At 54.9% G+C, this 18,254-nt stretch overlaps 2 protein-coding genes across 7 annotated transcripts in view; both read right to left on the bottom strand.

Moving 5' to 3' along the window:
* Nucleotides 1–1,817: 1,817 nt before the first annotated feature.
* On the bottom strand, nt 1,818–5,872 carry CHMP6 (charged multivesicular body protein 6). 3 transcript variants are annotated; one of them, XM_027904151.1, is made up of 8 exons: nt 5,780–5,872; nt 5,430–5,539; nt 4,867–4,954; nt 4,046–4,132; nt 3,876–3,941; nt 3,658–3,738; nt 3,475–3,529; nt 1,818–2,145 (listed from the first exon to the last, which is right to left on the bottom strand). In XM_027904151.1, exons 1-8 carry the CDS (start codon nt 5,840–5,842, stop codon nt 2,093–2,095), a joined length of 603 nt encoding a protein of 200 aa, XP_027759952.1. In that variant the 5' UTR covers nt 5,843–5,872; the 3' UTR covers nt 1,818–2,092. The 3 variants fall into 3 exon arrangements, with proteins under 3 accessions (XP_027759952.1, XP_027759951.1, XP_027759953.1); XM_027904150.1 differs by lacking the exon at nt 1,818–2,145 and adding an exon at nt 2,866–3,322 and having other exon boundaries at nt 3,419–3,529; XM_027904152.1 differs by lacking the exons at nt 1,818–2,145; nt 5,780–5,872 and adding an exon at nt 2,866–3,322 and having other exon boundaries at nt 3,419–3,529; nt 5,440–5,540.
* A 956-nt stretch (nt 5,873–6,828) lies between these two features.
* The window catches only part of RPTOR (regulatory associated protein of MTOR complex 1), a 98,629-nt gene continuing 87,203 nt past the window's right edge, over nt 6,829–18,254 (bottom strand). For all 4 annotated transcript variants that reach the window (XM_027904137.1, XM_027904140.1, XM_027904139.1 and 1 more), the window contains 6 exons: nt 14,646–14,752; nt 12,553–12,680; nt 12,378–12,464; nt 10,788–10,904; nt 10,485–10,614; nt 6,829–9,045 (listed from right to left, as the gene is read on the bottom strand). In XM_027904137.1, coding sequence (XP_027759938.1) covers nt 8,977–9,045; nt 10,485–10,614; nt 10,788–10,904; nt 12,378–12,464; nt 12,553–12,680; nt 14,646–14,752 — 638 coding nt within the window. In that variant the 3' untranslated portion in view covers nt 6,829–8,976. The remainder of the gene's footprint in view (nt 9,046–10,484; nt 10,615–10,787; nt 10,905–12,377; nt 12,465–12,552; nt 12,681–14,645; nt 14,753–18,254) is intronic.

Raw genomic sequence — 18,254 nt, forward strand, 5'->3', positions numbered from 1 at the left:
TCTCTCCTGCTGCCAGGGCGTTCATGAGAAAGCAAACTGGAGCAGAGGCTCTGCAGTTCTCCTCCCCCCTCGTCCCTCTCCCCCCTCACCTGGGGTGATGCCAATCCCAACGGAACAGGGTTCTCCCGGAGCGCCGGCAGCGAGAGCCGCGCTCCCAGGCCAGATCCCCTGGAGACCATCCTGGGAGAGCCCAGCTCTCATTCCCAGGAATCCAAATTCATTAGGGTCATGTTAAACAACTCCACATCAGGCTGGCAACGGGGCTGCAACAGCCCCGAAGGGAAAACGCTGCCCAGAAATGAATCCAAGGCTCTCTCTGGTGGGAACAGGCTGCGTTGCAGCACAGCCAGGACTGAGCAGAGAACACAAACCACCGGAGCAGAGCAGGACACAGCCTCTCCTCGGGAGGGCTGGGAGCAGGGTCTGGCTGTTCCAGCCCTGGCTGGGGTGACAGCACAGGCTCTGGGGTCCCCCAAACCCCCGCCCAGCCCCACAGACAGCAGGTGGTTTGCCAGCGCTGCACTGTTGGTAAGCACGAGGGCTCTGGGCCCGGGGTTATTGGGGAACATTAATCAGGAGAGAGGGATTGGAAACAGGGTGGCTCCAAGGTACTCACTGCCTTGAGGACACAAGGAGGACGAGGATGCCCCAGCCAGTCTTTGGAACATAATGGACAGGACACGGAGAACACAACTCAGCCCAGAGCTGCTGCTGGCCCAGCACCACAGGGGAGCAGCAGAGTCTCTGGGATCACTTGTTGTCTAGCACCAGATCCCACAACCCAACGACAGCCTCCAAAAGTCTCCAAGGACCCTCCGGTCCTTCTTCTGCTGTCACAAAAATGCAGATTAAGGGTCGTGGCTTCAAGAATGTAATAAAGATCTGCAGTGTCCTGAAGAGCATCTGCAAGCTGGCAGGTGAGTTTGCTTCCAAGAGCAGCTAAATCTGCCTGCCACCTGGCCAGGCAGTGTTCCAGACCCTTCATCATCCGTGTGACCTGGTGTCACACCCCTCCACACCAGGCTCTGACTGTCCTCCGCAGGGTGGGCCCCAGGGGATGGGGCTCCCTCGAGCTACGCCTGCAGCAGAGTCTTTGTTGTGCTGATCTGTGATCTGCTGATCTGTGAAGCTTCACCCCTCGTGTCTGGTACAGCACGAGCCTCACGTTCATCCCAGCCTGACCTTCCCGTCTCTGACCCGCGAGGAATCGTCGACAGCGGGAGCAGAGTCCATCTCAGTCCATCTGAATGTCACAGAGGTGAACTCCTGACGATGGAGCAGAGCCAACGAGGCAGGAATCCTGGCTCTCAACACTGGCAGAAGGCTCCTTGCTGGCATTTGAAGAGATTCCTGCCAGCCCAGGTCTCACTCAGCACCGCGGGGCTCCCAGAGCAGGATCTGAACCGTGACCAAGGCCAGCTCCTCACTCACACGAGATCAGGCTCTTCACCGACCAGAACCGCTGCCAGCAAGTGCAGAGCCAAGCAAACAGGCTGAACTTGGCCCAAATCAAACACCCTCAAGCTGGTTTTACACAAGACAGAACCGTTTCCAGCCCGTAGCACGACATGTCGCTGCTGCAGGAGCTCAGCCCAACCTACAGCAGGCCAAGGGACACAGCAGCCCATCCACAGACAGAATCAGGAGAGGAAAAGTGAAGGGACAGAGAGGGACAGAGACAACAGCGTGGTCTGGAGGGCTTGTGCTCGCCCAGCCCAAGCCCAGCACAAACACCATCACTCCGAGGGTGGGATTTCCTGGGATTTCTGTCAGAGCAAAGGCAGATTGGCCACCAAAATCAAACCTACAGATTAAAATTTGGCTTTGGAAGTTTTAGAGTTGCTGTTTAATCCCGAGACAGCGCAGCTGAGTGAGTTTAGAATTTAAGTTACAAAAAAAAGAAAGCACTAGAAAATAATCTTGATACAAGAGCGATAATCGGCCGGGGCTCCCCACCCTGAGCAGGGAATCCCGCTCCACAATCCACCCAGCACAGCTGGGATGCTGCCAAGGCATTGCCTGTTCCCAGCACACTCTGGGAGGGCAAACTGTCCTCGGTAAAGTTTCGTGGGGGAATCCCCAGCTCTGGGAGTTAAGATGCTGCCACCAGCTCTGGCTTTGGCCTGTTCTTGACGGGTGACGCTTCTGTGGAAGGAAAAGAAACTTGTTACAGAAACAGAGAATGTAAATACCCTGCAGCCATCTCCTGAGGAGGATCCAGGGCTCAGAGTCCATTCTGCAGAGCAGCAAACGCTTGCACAGCACCTGAACTAAGAGAAGTTGGTTATAAACAATCCCACATTCCCACTGTGGCCCTTTCCCACAGCACAGTTTCAGAGCACACCCAATCCAGGGAGCCACCAGCCCAATGACACAGATCCAGGGCAGGAGCCTTTTTTGGAGCGCAGGGCTACGTCCAGCTCTTCTCCTGACCCCCTGGATCTGGTACGACGAGACTCAGACAGCTGCAGCCACAGGGCCAGGCTGTGTTTTGCTTGGCTCCTGCCAGCACACAGCGATGACACCTGAGCCCTGTTTACGAGTAAACAAGCACCAAAGAAGCCAGCCCCATTCCCCACATCCCAGACTGCTCCTGGGCACATTTCACACGGAGGAAATGGCTTCTTCCAGCTCCTGTTTGCACAAGCAGAGAGGCCCAGCTTCTGCGAGTGATGGCTCGGGGTTCTGCTGCCCCAGGAGAAGAGTCATCAGTCTGAGTGTTCAGCATCTCAGCATGGACTGACACCTGTGTGAGCTCCTTCCTCGCCAGGCAGAGCCACCAGAGCCCGTCTGGTCACCTCCTTCGTGGGCTCTCTCCCACTTCCATCTGAATTCCCACAAAACTCATCCACTGAGGTTTTGCACCATTCAGGGGCAGACTCTCCTGTAGCATCAGGTGTGTGCAGCTCGTGCTCCAACAGTCCTGGAGCTGTGGGACCGCAGTGATCCTCACCCAGCTGCTTCCAAATCCCCGGGACACGAGCTGAGAAGAGCTATGAGTCCTCAGAAGCCTCAGTGAGATCCAGTGTCGTGCAGGGTGAATCCACCATCCACAAAACAACTGTCCCTGCCTTGCCATGACCTGCAGGGGACCAGTCTGAGTCCTGTGGGAGAGTCTTGCCTGGGACAAGCAGGGCAGGAATTCCTCATGGAGCTCCACAATGCAACAAGGTGTCTCGAGGCAGGTGGTGCCTCAGAGCAGGTACAGAGCGTGACAAGCACAGTAGATGTCACAGAGGGAAACTCCTGGAGGGAAGGACCCGATGCCAACGGAACAGGGACCGGAGCCTCGGGTCCTGTTGGGGTGAGGGCTCAGCTGGACCTGCCAGCACAACGAGGGGGCAGCTGGCCCAGCCACCTGAACAGGGCTCACACCAGGGAGCTGGGACTCCTTCCCCTTTCCTGGGACAACACTTACACTGGGAGAGGGTCCCAGACTACTGTGTGGAAGCCAAAGCTGCAGAGAGAGCATACCTGGGATCTTCTCTGGGAGCGGCTCCAAAGGAACTTCTGGAAGCTCCAACTGTTCCTGCAAGGATGTGAAAGACATGTGACACATCTGGCAGTGGTCACAGCACCTCCTTTACCCCACTTTATCTCCCATTACAACCAACTTCCTGAAAGTGTGGATTAGAATCACAAGAACACCAATCCTACCTGAGTAATAGTATTTAACTCTTCTAGAATGGCATCTTCATCCTCCTCAGTCAGGCTGCCAGCCAGGAGCTCGTCTATTTGCTGTGGGAGAGAAGGAAAGAGAGTTAATTCTCACTCTGATGGCCCTTAAATAATAGGGCTGGGAACACAGTGCACATCCAAGGAGCTCTGCAGAGCAGGCAGAGTCTGCTCCCAGCTCCTCACACAGCCATACATACCCTCTGGTACTCCACAGCATCCTGGGTTTCTCCTATTATTCTTTCTACTTCTTCTATGGACATCACCTGAAGGGAAGAGCCAAAGCCCAGGTGTGGGTGAGGCCTGCAGGGAGGCAGCTCCAGCCAGGCCCTGCTGGGCAAAGGTGCTGAGCTGCCCCAGCCCCACGTACCTGGTGCATCTTGTTCAGACACTCGTTGCCCACTTTCAGGCCCTCAATGACCTTCATTTCAATCTGGGTGAATTCAATGTCCTGGACCTGGAATGGAAAGCAGAAAGGGAAGACCCTGTCACACCTGGGCCAGGCACTGGCACAGGCTGCTCAGGGCAGGGGGCAGTTCCCACTCCTGGGGGAATTTAACAGCCCTGTGGATGTGGCACTTGGGGACACTGGTGGCCTTGGCAGTGCTGGGGAACAGTTGGGCTCGATGGTCTCAGGAGGCTTTTCCAGCCAAGGTCATTCCACGGTTCTGTGGTTCCCACCTGCTGGGACCCCAGAGAAGCCGCAAGGAGGAATCAGTTGAGCCCTTTCTGTACTGGACAGAGGATTAGCTACACCAGCAGTAAAAATTATCCACACAAAGAGCTCGGCACAGGCAGCTCCACGAGCACGTCCAGCAGCCCTTGAACTGATTTCACCTCATTTTCCAGCTGCCAGTCTCAGCTGAGGCCTCCCCAAACCCCAACACGTCCAGTTCTGAAATGACAGTTCCGAGACAAGCCCAAGGAAGTCTCCAGTGCAGCCACTCACACTGTGAGCAATGTTTCAGTAATTCACAAGACACGTGTTTAACGTGTACCCTGCCCTGCAGATTCCAAACACACACACAGCCCTCTGTCTCTGTGAGGAACAGTCACGCCACACGTACAGTTTAGGAGACATCTGCCCTTGGACAGAGGGCTAAACCCCTGCCAGGACTGGCAGCTGAGATGGAATTCCAGAGGATCCAGGGGAATGCCCACCCAGGAGCACAGACCAAGGCCCTGGCTCACCATCCGCTCCAGGTTGCTGATCTGGTTCTCTGTTTTATCCAGGAGTTGCTCCTGGTATCGTTTCTTCTTCAGCAGCAGCATGGCCTTTCTGAGGGACACAGAGGGAGGAAAACTCAGCACAGGGGAAACCAAATAAAGGCTGAAAGAACCCCAACAAAAAACCCACGCTTGTTCTGTGCAACTTAAGCCACGTGCAGTGTAACTGGGCTGCTCCTGGGAAGAGCAAGGATGAGCAAACTGGGTACTGGGGAGAAATTCCGGACTGGGAGGGTGGGCAAGCCCTGGCACAGGTTGCCCAGAGAAGCTGCCCCACCCCTGGGAGTGTCCAAGGCCAGGTTGGACGGGGCTTGGAGCAACCTGGGCTGGTGGAAGGTGTCCCTGCCCAGGGCAGGGGTGGAAATAGATGAGCTTTAAGGCCTCTCCCAACCCAACCCAACCCATTCCATGATTTTATGATAAAACATCACTCCAGGGAGGTTTCCTTCCCAGGGACACCCTGGACTCGGCACTGACGCTTCCTCGGCCCTCGCCCCCCCCCCCCCAGGTGACCCTTCCCCCCTCACTCTTTCTTGCCATCCTTGAGCAGCTGCCGGGCCAGCGCCCGCTCCCGCTCCAGGCCCAGGCTCAGCCTCTTCTGGTACTGCCGCAGCTTGTCCCGCTGCTGCTTCAGTTGCTGCAGAGGAGAGGGGCGGACAGAGGGACGGACACGGTCACAGCTCGAGCCCTGGCGCCTCCAGCTGCCCCCGAACCAGCGCCGGCCCCGCCGCCCTCACACCCGGGCTCTCCCCGGCGGCACCAGCACGGCCCGGTCCCGCCCGTCCCCGTCCCCCCTCACCAGCACGGCCCGGTCCCGCCCGTCCCCGTCCCCCCTCACCAGCACGGCCCGGTCCCGCCCGTCCCCGTCCCCCCTCACCAGCACGGCCCGGTCCTGCTCCGTGACGCGGCTCCGCCGTTTCCGCCCGAACAGGTTCCCCATGGCCGCTCCAGCCCCGGCCCGGCCCGGCCCGCCCCCGACGGCGGCCGCGCAGGGCCCGGCCCCGCACAACGCGCAGCGCCGGCGGAGCGGAGGCGCTGGGGGGCGCTGTGGGAACGGCGGGAATGGGGTACGGGGATATGGGATAGGGGGATATGGGATAGAGGGAACGGGGATATGGGATAGGGGGATATGGGATAGAGGGAACGGGGATATGGGATACGGGGATATGGGATAGAGGATACGGGGATATGGGAGACGGGGATATGGGAGACGGGGATATGGGATAGAGGGAACGGGGATACAGGGAATGGAGGGGATATAGGCGATAGAGGATCTATAGGAGATGTGGAACATACAGAATAGCAGGTATAGGGAATGGGGTGCTGGAGGGGCAACACTGAATCCTTTCATAGAATCATGGAATTGCTCAGGTTGGAAAAGCCCTCTGAGACCATCACGTCCAAATGATCCCCCAGCACAGGCAAGGCCACCACTGCCCCATGTCCCAAGTGCCACATCCACACTGCTGTTAAACCCCTCCAGGAACGGTCACTCCACCCCTGCCCTGGGCAGCTGTGCCAGGGCCTTCAGGGGAGGAATTTTTCCCTCATATCCAATCCAGCTCATTTCTGAGCTGCAGCCAGCACTCCAGAGCTGGATTTGGGCTCTGCAGAGCTGCACGGCAGGATCACCCTGTTCCTGCTGCTCCTGGGCTGGGACAAGTGTCTGTCTCCCAATCCCTCCCCCTGTAACCAGCCTCTTCCATGGGGAAAACACCTGGAGCCCAGCACCCCAAATCCAAGTCAGCTCCTTCCTGGGTCACAGCTGCCCTTGCCCCCCTCCTGCCCCAGGAAAGGCTCCTCACACCAGGAAGTATTTCTGCATTTATTTTTTATTAACCATTTATTTGTCTGTAATTGTTTTACTCTCACATTACAATCGTGTGGGGTTTTTTATATAATTTTTTTTTTTAAATTTTATTTTTGTAAAATAAATAGAGATAAGTGAACTTTTAAGGTAGGACACTCTCCAGATCCTTGGTTAAACTCCATGATTGAATCTCTGCATCAGACCTGTGGAAGCACAGCCCACACGCTCAGGAGAAAGCTCGAGTTCCTTAAAATCCCACATCCTGGATGTGGGGCTGCACCGGAGCCCAGCAGGAGCAGCGGCTCCCACCACGCACCTTCCCCTTTCGCCAGGTATTCCCTGTTCCTTTGACAAATACACTGATAGAAGTTAAAAATCTACTGTTTTTTAAGCTGTGAATGTTAATGGGTTACGTGTGATCCCAAACTCTGGCTCCCCCCTGGAGGGGACTCGTCCCGCCGGGGCCGCGCCGGAGCGGGGCGGGAAGAGACACAGCTCTGTTAGACCATAATTAACTTTGGGTAATTTAAAAGTGGATTTTTAGGTAGTTTTTAAGTTTAAAGCCTTTGATTCATCGTCCTGTGACGTGGCCTTTGGCCTCCCTGACACGGGGGACGGTGCTCGGTGAGGACCCGGCGCCCGGCCCTGGTTCGAGGAGCCTCTCCCGAGCCCGAGTCCTGCCGTGTGTGTGGCACCTCGGGATGGCCACCAGGCCACCTCCCTGTCCCTGGCCCAGGTGCCTCAGCACACACAGGAACACGAGACAGGCAGAAGCAGCAGTGACAGGTCAGACACACCACAAGGGGTGTGGCAGAGGTGAAGTCACCCTCAGCACAGGGACAAAAGGTTTCTCACCCCTTCCCTCACCAGTATTTCCTTCACCATGGCTGGCTGTTTGCTGGGAGCCTGCAGATCCCATGAGACTGGAAGAAAACCTTGGGAATTTCCGGACCTCACAGGTTGCCACAGTCAGTTTTGCACAGAGCAAGTTCTGCTCTCAGCCAGGGACATCCCACCTCTGGAAGCAATCCCGTCCTTTGGCTTTGCCTCCCCCTTCCCACACCCATTTCCAGACCCTGCACGGATCCCAAGGGACGAAAACATTCATTATTGAGACATGGAAGGTGTGGAAGACGGAGCAGGCTTTCCCTGGGGAGCTGGGGCAAAGGTGCTGTGCTCAAAGCAGGTGACCTGCTGTCTTCCCCTCCTCAGTGATTCTCTCGTGCTCAGCCCAGGTGGTTCCACGCCCAGCTCCACAGGGACAGAGGAGCCCCAGCCGTGGCCACACCGTGTGTGCAGCTGCAAGTGTCCAGACCCTCAGTCCCACCCAGTGACCATCAGCTCACAGACAGGCCCTGGAGCCTCCCTCGCTGCCTGGGCACAGCTCCCAGGGGACCAGGCGTGTCTGTGGAGCTCCCTGTGGGCAGAAGGACAGTGGCAGCAGGAGGGACAGTGCCAAGGTGTCCCAGACTCCCCACCATCAGCGTGGGCTTGGCGGAATGTGGTGACACGAGTGACTCGCTCCAGGCTTGGTGGGACGTTGGAGATCTTCGTTCTCTTCCTTCCCTCTTCTTCCTCATGTGCAGCCTTACGGTGTGGGGCATCCTGCCCTGCTCTTGTCATCTCCTTGAGCCTCTTCCCCCAGGATTCCAGCCTCCTCAGGCCAGCAGGTCACCTTCTGTCCTTGCTTCCAGTGGAGAGGACGCTGCAGGGAGGGAGGAGAAGGTTCATGCAGAGGAGACACTTCTCTGCCTCCCTTGCCCTGTTCAGCAGTGCAGGAGCAGGTACATCCCATGCAGGCAGACAGCTCGGGTCTCGCTGCCCTGTCCCAGGAATTCTGTTTGGCACAGGGTTGGCAGCAGTGGGAGGGTCCCGTGGAGCTGTAGGTAAGTCCTGACTTAGTCCTTGGAGCAACCTACGCTCCAGCAAAACAAGGAACAAAGACTAAAACAAGACCCTTCTCAAGGGTGTTGCCTCATCCAAGTCCTTCCAAGCTCAGGAGCCGTGTTTCTGACAGAGAAGCCAACCACTGGAAACAAAAATAAATGTTCCTTTTCTGTAGCTTTTAGAGGATATAGCTGGAAAACGAAACAAAACAAAAAACAAAAAAAGGAGATTGTCTCTTCCCCTTGTCAAACCCATCAGTAGCTAAGTCAGAAAAACAAATGTTCAAGTTATGGGGTGCAGCAGCAGCCAACACGAAACATTCAAGTCGATGATTTCACTATGTACAGGGAGGCCCCGCCCCGGACCCAGCTCCGCCGTTATCTGATCCGCTTCTCCACCGAGTACACCGAGATGTAGTAGTCATTGCTCCCGACGGCCAGGTGGGGCTGTGGGCAGAGCACGACACGGTCACCACATCAGCCAGGCTGGAAAAGCCCTCCCAGCCCATGGATCCCCTCTGTGCCCCATCCCCACCTTGTCCCCCAGCCCAGAGCACTGAGACCTTCCTGGGACACCTCCAGGGCTGGGCACTCCAACCCTCCCTGGGCAGCCCCTGCCAGGGCCTGACCACCCTTTCCAGGGAGAAATTCCTCCTGATGTCCAACCTGTGCTCCCCTGGCACAGCTGGAGGCTGTTCCCTCTCCTCCTGGCCCTGTTCCCTGGGAGCTCCCTCCTCCTGTCAGGGATTGCAGAGCCAGAAGGTCCCCCCTGAGCCTCCTTTCCTCCAGGCTGAGACCCCCCAGCTCCCTCAGCCCCCCCTCCTGTGAGTGCCTCTCCAAAGTCCCAGGTGTGGAGCAGTGACAGGCGCAGGTAAGGGTGACATTCCGGCTGCTCCAGCACTGAGTGCGTCTGCTCTGACGCATTCCTGCAGCACCCACACTCCCAGCTACTTATAGGCCCATTTCAGCCACAGGGAAAAATTATGGGGACTATTAGCTGCCAACTGCCACCATCATTTCTCTAAATGGCTGCAAATCTGCTCGTTAAGAGCCGATTCCTGGGCTGAAAGGAAGCATTTCCTGCAGTGAGGGGCGTGGGACAGGCCGGGCCAGGGAGCCCCGGGCTGGACAGGGCTTTGCTTTGCTTATTTTAAGAGCAAACCCATTTCAGGTGATTTCCCCCACTTCTTCCCCCATTCCCGAAATCGCTCTGGGCTTCCCGCAAAGAGGCTTTTCAGAACTGAGATGATCTTTCCTTCACCCCTCTACCTTCAGGATGTCAAACACACATCCCTCAGGCAGGAAAACCACCTTCCCCCTCCTTCTCACACCAAACCCTCACAGGGTCACACAGCTCCTCCCTCCCCTCCTCCAGGCCCTTGATCTTTCCCACTGCTCTTCTATTACATATTAAATATTTGTGTGCTGATCTGCAGGTTTCTAAAACAACTGTTTTAACTCCTTCCTGCTTTCCCATCCATTCATGTTGTTCTCTCGGGTTTTCCATCTCGTTCATTTCCTCTCATCCCTGGGGGAGCAAAGTCCACCACGCAGATGGGACCGCCCTCCTACTTGAGCAGCAACCAGATTCTCCCTCTAACTACTGTGACATATTCCTAATTTCCTTTTGTTCTGATTCATTCCAGGCTTTATCAGCTCGTGCCTCTAATTTTTGCAGCTCTCCCATTTTCCTGACGTGCAGTTTTTTTCCTGCACAGCATCAGCTTTATGTAAAACGGTGCGAGAGCAGCCCCAGAGACCCAGGGTGAGACTCGTCTGCAGAGCCCAGGCAGGGAGTAGAGAGGCACACAAAATTTGGGAGTGTGAGCCCTCCCCCAGGGACACTGAGAGGTGCCAACCCCCAAACCCGGGCAGAGGACACAGACCCAGTGAGGGTGGAACGCCAGGCAGCTGATGGCTCCCACCCTTTGTCCCATAAAACCATCGTAGTATTTGATGTTGTTGATCAGCTCCCCGTTCCCGTTGTAGATCGCAGTGAACTGATTCATGGAGCCACTGGAAGGGAATGGAGAGGAAACACAGAGTCACTGGGAATGCTGGGTAGGGACAATACTGCTGCCTGGCAGAGCTGTGTGTCACACCAGCGTGCAGAGAGTTCTGGAACACACAGGGCCCCAGGAATGATGTGTGTGGGGGCAGATCGTCCTCTCCAGGGTCCCAGGACTTACCAGGCGAAGAGGTTGGCCTGGGGGTGGATGTCGAGGGCCGTGAGCCCCTTGACGATCTGCAGGACCTTCATGGACTCGGACATGCGGGGGTCGAAGAACCGCACGTCCCCGTTGACACTGCCAACACAGGGGTTCCTCAGGGTCAGCCTGGGCCCAGGCAGACCCCACAGCCCAGGACACGGAGCTGCAGGGCTGTCTGTAAGCTGGTTGCCTCAGGGGGAGAGCAGGACAGAGCAGAACTGTGCCCTTGCCTTCCCCGTCAGCACGGCCGGGTTCCCACCGGTGTCACTCACATCTGGTCCCACGCACAGCACGTTCAGTGCTGAGCAAACAGCCCTGCTCTGCCCTCAGGAGGGATCCCTCACTGCCCCCACAGCTCATCACTGAGTGTGTCTGTCACACCCAATAGACCCAGCTCCACGTCAGCCCCGAATTCCCCCTGCTTTGCACAGCAGGGAATTGCATTAGAGAGCTCTGAGCAGACAATGTGCTGGTGCCATCCATTACTCCAAGTGCCTGGACCAGGGAAAAAGTTCTGCTGAGGCTCAGAGAACTGCTCCACCAGCAGTGACACCTTCGTGTTTCTCAGGGAGTAGTTGCACCAGGATCTCACTATGTCCTAACGTTTGTTTTTCTTGGATCTTGCTGTCAGCTGAAGCAGCGGGAACGGGGAGGAACTGGGAGTGGGGTGGCTCATGTCCACAACCTGAGCTCCTCTGGGAGGAGACCAGACCTGAGGTCTGCAGCACAACCTCTCTTCCCACCCCTGCAGCCCTGAGAGCAGCCCAGGCCCTGAGGAGAGGGGACACCCAGCCTTCAGCCCCCGAGGCACACGGACGTGACCCCCGGAGCCGCCGGAGGAGCTTACGGAAAGGAAGATTAAAAACTCTAATATGGGAGCTCGACAAATCTGGCAGCTGCATCACATAATCCCCTTTCTGAAAATCTTAATACATTTTTGCTGGCCCATCCCCCACCCCAGGAATGTTCTGAATCCCAGAAAACTATGTTTTGTTTCCATTTTGTAATCAAGAAAAAGAGGCTCTTTGTGTGCAAACGGTGGCTTTGTGACAATAAATTATATTCCGCTGTTCTTTAATGGCCAAATCAGTATATGCTGCTCTCGCTGCAGTATTTACCAGGCAGCAGAAATGGATTTATGTGTAGAAAATTGCCAGGCAGCACAGTAATCCTGCCCAGCAATATGCCTGACAGATGCAACATCAACCTTCCTCCTCGTGTTCTCTCCCAAATGACCCCAGTGAGACGTTGGCAATAAAGACCCACCACCACAACATATCCTGCATCCAGCCTCGGCTCCTGCCTCGCTCCCTTCCTCCCTCACACGCCTCGTGACGGCGATTCCAGCATCTTGTTTACTCCCAAGCCACACCAACAGCCTTCCAAGGAAAGCTCCACATCCCTTTCTGCCTCCTCTCCACCGAGTTTGGAGCAGGAGTTCATTATTGACGCAAATATGAAACCAAACAGCTTTGCCCTCTCAGCTCTTGGGATACCAGGGGCACAATTTAAAGGGAAAAACAAGCTGTGTGTAAGGGAAAACAGCCCAAAGAGTAAAATGTTGTGTACCTGACGCTCATGATGTTGCCCTCGGGGTGTTTCTGCAGGTAGGCCTTCACCACCCAGGCCGTGTGCTCCCGGTAGGTCATGACCCGGCTGGGGAACAAGGAGAGACACGTTTGGAGGGCAAAGAGGAGGAGGAAGCACGAGGATCCCAGGGGGCCTGGGCAGGAGAGGCAATTACCATTCACTGAGGGCCATCCTCCTGTCGAACACGCGGATGGAGCCGTCCCCCAGCCCCGCCACGATGAGGGAGCGATGGGAGTCGCAGGACAGGCTGGTGACACAGCTGTCAGCGCCAGTGGGGATGTCCTGGGGACAGAGCACACGACAGCCACGCTGAGACCACGGCCTGTCCTCCACTCACTGCACTCAAGGTCCTACACCAAGGTCCTGCCCCAGCCCTGGAAGTGTCCAAGGCCAGGTTGGACGGGGCTTGGAGCAACCTGGGCTGGTGGAAGGTGTCCCCTGCCCATGGCAGGGATGGGATGAGGTGACCTTTAAAAGTCCCTTCCAACCCAAACCATTCCATGATTCCATGATTGCCAGCCTGCTTTTGCAGTGCTGCTCAGCTGTTTTTTACTAGTTTGAACTGAAACTGTTTTTCCTCCCAACAGGGATTATTCTGAGCAATCCTTTTGCCTGTAGCAAGTAAAAGAGAGCAAGTGGGTGGAAGGTTGGAAGGGACCTTAAAGCTCATCCAGTCCCACCCCTGCCATGGGCAGGGACACCTTCCACCAGCCCAGGTTGCTTCAAGGCCCGTCCAACCTGGCCTTGGGCACTCCCAGGGATGGGGCAGCCACAGCTGCTCTGGTCAGCCTGTGCAGGACCCGCTGGAGCTGCAGGAGCTCAATTCACACTTCAATCCTATTTTTGCCTCGTGCAGATTCACCTTTGGAGCTGCTGTTCCAGCCTGGGCTGAGCTGGGAGAGGCACCAGCCCCGGGGCTGCTGCAGCCCCTGCCCACCCCCAGCTCCTCCTTTGAAGCAGCAACACTCAGCAGAAGTGCAAATGAAGCACTTGTTCCTGCAGCTCCAGCCCAAGCGCTTCCAGAGGTGTGGGGTTTTGTACTTCAAAGAGGGAAGGCACCTTTATCCGCCTGGATTATTCCTGCTCTTTGTGCTGATTCTCACTTTCCCAGCTACTGAGTCAGGAAGTTCCAATCACTTGAATTTCAACACACCCAATCTTTCCAATTAAAAAAAGAAACAACATGTTTTTAGACACTTTCGGTGCAATCATTAATCATCATAATTTAAAAGATTTTCGCCTCCTGAATTTTGCCGCTCCCTAATTTACATAGAAAAAAAATAATATGTGAAAGTAATTAAGATTAACAGAGGCTTAATTATCCTGCATGGTGGGGTCAAAGTGTCGCAATTAATGTTCATCCAAGGGTAATTAATTTCGAGAAGCTTTGAAAACTCGACTTCCTTTTTATTCCAGCATGGTGCCTCCGTTCTCACCGACCAGCTGCTTCTCCTTGGAATTTCTGAGAAACTCCCATGTGATTATGAATGACATGGACTCTTGCAGTGCCTTTTATCCGTTATATGGCACAGAAAGTTACGTGTGACTGAAACCGCCCTCCTGGTGCCTCTGAGGTGTGAACACTCCAGGTCCTGGCTCAGGTGTGGATGAGCAGGTAGGGAAGTGCTCTCCAGATGGACTCAGCTTTCCTGGACACATGGGAGGCACTGGAGCAGAGCTGCTCCATCACCAGCTCTGTGTGTGTGTCCCAGAGGAGCAGAGATGGCAGCAGAACGTCCAGATGCTCCACCACCAACCCAGCTCACCCCTGAATTTCCTCACAAATCATACAATTATGGAATGATTTGAGTTTAAAGGGACCTTAAACCTCATCCCATTCCACTGCCTAGCCCAGGTTGCTCCAAGCCCCGTCCAACCTGGCCTTGGACACCTCCAGGGCTGGGGCAGCCACAGCTGCTCTGGGCAACCTGTGCCAGGGCCTTTAAAGATTTACACTATTTCAATTACATGCCAATTAGGAAACCCAATCTGCATCCTGGTGCCTGCCTGTGGCTTCCAGAGCCTCAGCCTCCCCAAACCCTGCTGCCCATCCAGAATAACAGCAGCAACTTCCTAAAAGCCCTGACACGCTCCCTGAGGACGTGTGTGGTTTTACTGATCTTGGAACGTGACCCTGGGGCAGGGAAGCAGAGCAGCAGGAGCTGCAGGACCTGTCAGCTCCTCACAGGATAACTCACCCATGGGATGTGCTCCAGGAGGGAAAAGGGACAAACACACAGGTGTTACCTGTACTTTCATTTCCCGATCCGTGTCCCAGATCCGGATAATCCTCACGTCTCCCGAGGTCATCAGGAGCCCAGTTTCTTGTTCCCAGTCGACCACCATCCCTGCCCCTAAGGCAGAACACAGGCAGGGGTGCAAATCAGCATCAGCAGGGGCACAGCTGCACCCATTAGGAGCCCCAGCTCTCCTGATCCCGTGTTTCAGAAGCTGGCACTGCCAGAGGAAACGTGAAATTACACACACGCACATCCACACACCCTCCAAATGGGATGGAATCAGCTGGCCCTGGATTTGAGTCCAAAATGCCTTTGTCCCCTGGTCTAACTGAGTGCTCAGTGGGGAGCACAGCTTCCAGGACACTGCTGGGGACTCCCAGGGGGTCAATAAATTATCCAGCACTCCATGAGAACTCCGGATTAAACAAGGATTGAAGCAGACTCAACTGGTGACACCTCACAGAGCAAGACCTGAGAGCCCCTGGATCACCACGATTCCTCATTCCAGCACAAAGATGTGGGAAATGTTTCTCAACAAAGAACAGCTAAGTCAGTCAGCTGCAATATATTGAATTTAACAGCTGGTGGGAGCACAAACCAGTTTGCTGCACAGACTGGCAAGGGCGGGAACACCCTGCGATGACAACACCTAAAATCCTTCACAAAGGCTTTTGCTCCTCATCTCTGAGGGCACAGACCAATCTCCAGGTGAAGTTCAGAACAACATCCCATCCATTCTGTAAGAGCACGACAAGGGATTTTCTATCCTCAAAGCACCTGCTTACAGACAGACTGTGTGTGCTCATGAACCTTGCTGGGACAGGATTCCCAGAGCAGGGTGAGTGCAGGTCACCTCCTTCCTGGGAAATCCCTGGCAATGAACCCCCCGGTTCTGGAGGGGAGAAACCTCCAAGGAACAACTCTTGTGCGTTTTACTGGAAGGGACTTTGTGCCTGTGTGCTGCCCCCACAGCTCGGGAATGTCCTGCTCAAAGCACAGCCACACACCCGTTATGGTTTGCTTTTAATGCTGCAAAGGCTGAGCAACCCCAAATCTACGGCATTTCCAGGGACACTCCCACTCATCCATTAAAAACAGAAACAAAAAATCCTGGGAGCACCACAGGAGGGAAGCAGAGAAGAACTCCAGGTCTGGTGTCTGTTCTCAGCCCCTGGGGCAGGGCAGAGGCAGCAGCAGCCCTGGCTCCCACAGCAGCATCCCTGCCCTGCAGAGCAGCATTCCTGCCTCTCAGAGCAGTTGTCCACCCTCTCATCCGTGCCAAACCCAGCCTCTGGTGCCGAGCAGCGTTTCATAACCACACACAACCCAGAGTCAGAACCCTCTGCAATGCATCAGGACTGCAGCTCCTGCCCTGAGCCACTCGCCTTCAGCACCATTCCTGTGTCTCCACTCCACAGCTTGCTTGTCCAGAAGGTACAAATGTGAATCTTTCTGCATTTACTGCCAGGAATTAGCCCCAGCAGGAGATTTAAGCCTGCCCTAACATGCTCTTTGTCACCAAAGGACCACAAGTACCTTGTACCAGAACAACCACCTTTACAGGGCACAAAGGAAATGACAGAAACATCCTATAAATACTGAGTTTTCCTCAAAGATGACGGAATGACCTTGTTTTGCACAGATCCAGATAAAACATTTTCCCATCTCCCCTTCCTGAGCATCACAGCCGGCCGATTCCTGCTCTTGCTGCATCCGCGGAGGAGACTGCTGACACTTATTGACAGCCCGTCACCTCACCGCAGGAAATTCGGGACTCTGGGCTAAGATGGGAGCTTGGATCTTTATCTTTAGTCAAATGGGTTGTTCCTTCAGATTGCCTTGCAGCTGGGAGGGCTGGAGAGCTGAGGCAAACAAGCAGGCAGTGATTGAGATGATAAACATCACTGAAGTGTTTGCATTTGTCATCTCGTTTATGGCCCATGTGACAAGATAAACCTGGCAGCTGAGATGGATCTGGCCATTACCACCCCTGATGGAGTTCAGCAGGCAAAGTGCTCCGAGGCAGCTTTAAACTCCCAATTTCCCAGTCAGATTCCCGTTTGAAGCCAAGGTGGTTCTGTGTGATCAGCACCAGGTCCCTTCTGGCTGTGGCTCCGGGGGCTGTGCCGTGGAGGGGGACGCTCCCACTGCACCCCAGACATGGCCTGACCAAGAAGGGGAGCCCAGGGTGTGACTGGCAATGCTGAACCAGAATTCCAAGCTGTCTAAAGAGAAGAAAAGCCTTTGTACAGACATCTAAGTCACTTGGAAGTGTATAAGGGGGGAGGAAATGTTCCATCCAGAGCTCACACTCACAGTGTGGCACGAGACAGAAATAGCTGAACTATTTCTATGTACGAGCAAACGCTCTCCTGGTACAAGTGATACAGGATTGGCTCATGTTTCCATGCTAAATTCATAGTATTTTGGGACGAGAAGCAAACGTGGGACTTAATACTAACGATCATTTCCTTTTTAATTAACAGAGGCCCTTCTCCAGGATGTTACAACCGAGCCTGCAGCTCACCCGCTGCGTTCTGGCTCACGGGTTTGGCACCTGAGCTGCTCCTCAGCCTCCTCCTGGCAGGAAGGTGATGCTCTGTGCACCTGTGCGACCCCACAGCCGAGCTCTGCCTCACTCCCACCCTAATTCCACGCTCCCACCTCCTCCCAGAATCGGAGTAACAGGGACCAGGCTGTGCCACGGCCCGACACAGGCCAGGGTGGAACCCTGATGCTCCCAAAACCCAAAAACTGCACCAGGTGGTGTCCCAGCCCTGCACTGCTGCAATGAATCCAGAGTGAGGAGCGTGGTTTTCCCCCAGGGAATAGCATGTTCTTAGATAATGAGCAACAGATCTTCCACAGCTCACGAAAAGGAATTTTTAAAGGTCTGTGGTGAGTTGTTGTTGTTGTTTTTAGGTTTGCTTTTTTGTTCGTTTTGGAGTCTTTCAACACCAGCACTTGCAGCTCCGTATGACATGAGTTTATACACCCAACAGCCCCTCCTGAAAGTGAAACTTCCCATGGCTGTTCCCTCAGGATTCCCTCTGAGCAACTGGTCTGGATGGGACAGTTCCCTGCATAAATTTCCATAACTAACCCTGGTGAAAGCAGCTGCATTCCCAGTGTTTATTTGCAACGTCCCTGGCACGTGGCCAGCCTGTCCTTGGCATTTCAATGGGATTGGGAATATCTACATGGAACACAATATAAAAAATCTTGGATTCTGACTGATCATTTTTTAATCATGGGCCCTCCTGGTTGAGCAGTGAAGCACATCCCTGCTTTAATTTCCAGGAAGCAGTGGGAGGGTTGGATGACCTCACTCATCATTAATTTCTACAACATCCTCTCAAAAAGTGTCACTCTCCTCCTGCCAAGGACTGCACAGCGAGGGACAGCGGGAGCTGGGATGCTGGGAATCCAATTAAAAGAACACAAACCCCTGGAGCTGCAATTTCTCCAGTGATTTTACTGCCATAAAATAATCTGACCAGAAACACGGTGTTTTTCCCAAACTTCCTACTCCTGAAGGGTAAGACACGAGCACTCCCTGACTCCTGCCAGCTCAGCTGCCTTCCCAGCACTGCATGTCCTGGCTCAGACTTTGCTC

Source organism: Empidonax traillii, unplaced genomic scaffold (genome assembly GCF_003031625.1).
Source record: "Empidonax traillii isolate 1590-97213 ecotype Southwest subspecies unplaced genomic scaffold, ASM303162v1 scaffold1015:size517714, whole genome shotgun sequence".
Lineage (NCBI taxonomy): Eukaryota > Metazoa > Chordata > Aves > Passeriformes > Tyrannidae > Empidonax > Empidonax traillii.